The 3,275-nt window shown below is 44.9% G+C and overlaps 1 protein-coding gene across 1 annotated transcript in view; it reads right to left on the reverse strand.

Annotated features, from left to right (window-relative positions):
- The window catches only part of Fcrl6 (Fc receptor like 6), a 5,903-nt gene extending 2,843 nt beyond the window's left edge, over positions 1 to 3,060 (reverse strand). Inside the window, exons 1-2 of the mRNA XM_021174201.1 lie at positions 2,945 to 3,060; positions 514 to 534 (exon numbers count right to left, since the gene is read on the reverse strand). Of these exons, the coding sequence (XP_021029860.1) occupies positions 514 to 534; positions 2,945 to 2,975 (52 nt within the window). The 5' untranslated portion in view covers positions 2,976 to 3,060. The remainder of the gene's footprint in view (positions 1 to 513; positions 535 to 2,944) is intronic.
- Positions 3,061 to 3,275: the final 215 nt, after the last annotated feature.

The raw sequence follows: 3,275 nt of genomic DNA on the forward strand, positions 1-3,275 counted from the left end.
AGAGAGAGAGAGAGAGAGAGAGAGAGAGAGAGCTTGTCCATTGCTCTCATGCAGGAAATCTGGAATGACTTCCAAAGCTAGGTTGCATGAGAAGCCTAGAAGGACAGAGCCAGAAGACTCCTTAGTGCTTGTGGTCTTCAGAGTTAAAACGTGGGTATCAGGGCTGGTCCAGGGCTCTCCCAAACTCCTTGCATCCTCTGGCTAGATGTTTGGCATTTTAAAACAGATTTATTTTATTTATATGAGAACACTGTCACTCTTTTCAGACATACCAAAAGAGAGCATCAGATCCCATTACAGATGGTTGTGAGCCACCCACCCTATTGTTGCTGGGAATTAAACTCAGGACCTCTGCATGTTGGACATGATTGTGGAAATCTCAGGGCCCAATAAATTACCCCACAATCATCTGGAGAATCTGGAGAGAGAGGTCCTGCCCAGAGAGCCACCAACCTCCAGGTTTCATGAGCAGTACCTTGCTGTCCCACTAGACCCCTCCAATTGGTGACTCACCTTGAGCTTCAGCCATGGAATCTGCAAGAGATCACAGTGAAAAAATTGAGCAGCAGAAAGACTTTCACATGAACCGCTGGTATTCATTTCATTTTGAGCTACCAACCACCCAGCATCCAAGTCATTCATCCACCTATCACCCAACCGCCTTAATTATAACCACCATCACTAAGCCCCTCAATTACTCTCCCAACCAATTAACTAGCACACTTTTATAGTGGATAACTTCCCCATAATCCTCTACTCTCTCTCTGGTCAAATTTTGACTTTCCAGGCAAGCCTTCCCTAGGACCCTAATCAGAAGAATTCTCATGTTCATAGAATCCTATTGTATTCCTGTTACTTTCCAGAGTAACAGTACTCTGCAGACATATTAATTGTACTCTTCAGAGGATTGGTTGTATTCCAATTTATTTGTAATATAAGGTCTTACTCTGTAGCCCAAGCTGCCCTTGAACTCATCTTATAGCCTCGGCTGGCCTCTGACTCATGGAAAAGCTCCCGATCCTGGTTTCCAGGTGCTGAGATGACAAGTTTCTCAGGTATAGTTTGAATTTGTCTTATTTCTTGCCAACCCATTATTGCTACATTGTCTCTCTGTAGGGAGTATGGTGAGCTTGGCCATCTAACTGGTCCTTGGGTGTGGTTTGAAGGCAGCTAAGGACTATCCCTCAAAGTCTCCACATTTAATGTGGAGGCAGATCCTATCATGTTGTGTGCAGACCTCCAACCTTCTAGATACCTGATAATTGATAAGTAGTAATTGTTGCCTATTTTGGCGACCACATCCTGCATGCTATTTTCATGTATTTTTGCCGAGGAGGGAGGAATGGAGAAAGCTTGGGACTCAATCTCTGATGGGTAGGTGTTGTCATTTCTGCTTTGCTCTTGTTACTTGGATTACTCCAGGAAGTTTGCTGAGCGCCTTGCTTCTCCCCATTGTTTAATAGGAATGAAAAAACAAAACTGCTCTAGAAAGTTCTACTGGCTAAATGAGACAAGCATGCTCTAGAGCAGGCATTTGGAAGTTTTATTTTGCTTTTTTTCTCTCTGTCCACATCTGAGAGGAAATAGCAGGTGTGAGCTTTACTGCAACTGTTGGCACATGCCCACCCCCTGGGATTTGTGCCTTAAGTTGTTTTTCTGGGGTCCATAGGCATCAATGATGAATGTTTGTGTCTAGTTTCCACTATACTGAATCCCATAAAGCTGGTCACTGGCTTCTTCTCCCTAGCTTTGCAGTTTGCTTTCTAGATCCTGGGTTCAAAACTGAGGTATATTGGAGTTGATATCAAGACAAATTCCCAGGTCTGTTCCTTCCTCAAGGTTGTAGAACTCCACCCCGCTACCCTGTGAACCTTCTACTGAAGCATATTCAGCACAGGTCGCCTTGCCCCTGCAGTAGCATGAGTGCCAGTCACTTGCCAAGATGGCCATCTTTATAGCACAGAGCAGAGCTGTGATGTAGAAGAGAGAAGAATCCAAAGCGGGACAGCTGCTTCCTCAAGAGCCTTACATTTACCAAGCTCTGTCCAAGGAAGAGGTCACAGTTTGGAATAATTTTGCTTGTATGTTCCATGAAATAAACCAAACAAGCAAAGAAATAAACAAGCAAATAGTTCACTGAAAAATAAGAATTCTTTCTTTCTTCACCAAGCCCCACCCAAAGGTCAAGTAACTAAAAAAAACTGCCAATGGCAATAATATATACAAGTTATAACCAACTGGACCTGGGTGAGTCTGAGCTGCGTTTAGGGGATCAGAGACCCTCTGCACTGTAAGCTTTTACTGTGGAGCAGTCACAACATGAATGTCCAATGTTGCAGGAGAAATGGCAGGGAGTGAGACCTGGATTACTGACTTCAAACCAGCCCCAAGGACCAATAAGACAGCAAAGGTCGTATCACTTTCAGAGAGACAACACAGGCAGAAAAGGGGAAACGAACTTGAAAAAGGCTTTGGATAGCCAGTGTGCAGGACTTTTGACCAAGGGAGAACTCTGGCAATCAGTAAATGGTACTCCGAGAATCCTAAGGCTTCATAAGAACGAAGTCGCCCAAGTTGCAGAACAAAATGATTGGCCCTTACACCCCTGTCTGTTCTTACTCCTGATTCTCCCATGAGATACCTTTCCCTAGGATAGTCTCAAAGATGATTTCACTAGATAACAGTTACTATGAGACACAATGTGACCTCAGAGTCTCTTTCTCTAGTTTATTTCTGATTAACTGAGGGCCTGGGTTGCTAAGAACCTTTGCAAAGGAGATAGAAGTTCTTCCCCTCTGTGCCAGTTCCCCTCAGCTTGTCAGCGTACACACACTTTTCTCAAGCTCCACATAGTAATCTCTGTGGATCTGGAAAGGGAAGGCTAGGACCAGCCAGCATCCTAAAGACTCCTTGCAGGAAGGGGCACCAGAGCCCTTTAACTCACCACAGAGCAGGAGAACCATCCAGAGCAGCATGGTACCTTTCTTGAGGCAGAGCAGGCCAAACAGTAGGCAGAGCTGAAGCTGGGGAGAGAGAAACTGGTAGTTCTGAGCTGGAGGTGAGTGGCGGCCCTTCTGATTTAAGAGGTGTTAAGGTTTCAGGAAGTGGTAGCTGACAGAGAATTCTACTTGTCTGCCCTGGAAGAACCTACGTCAAAACCTATCACAACCAATGTCACCACATAGCCAGGAGTGGTGAGTTTGTAAAAAGGTCTCCAACCATTCCAGATGTCTCTCTCCCTTGCCCTCCCTCTCTCTTTCTTTCTACCCGAGTTT

Source organism: Mus caroli, chromosome 1, assembly GCF_900094665.2.
Source record: "Mus caroli chromosome 1, CAROLI_EIJ_v1.1, whole genome shotgun sequence".
In the NCBI taxonomy this organism is placed as follows: Eukaryota; Metazoa; Chordata; class Mammalia; order Rodentia; family Muridae; genus Mus; species Mus caroli.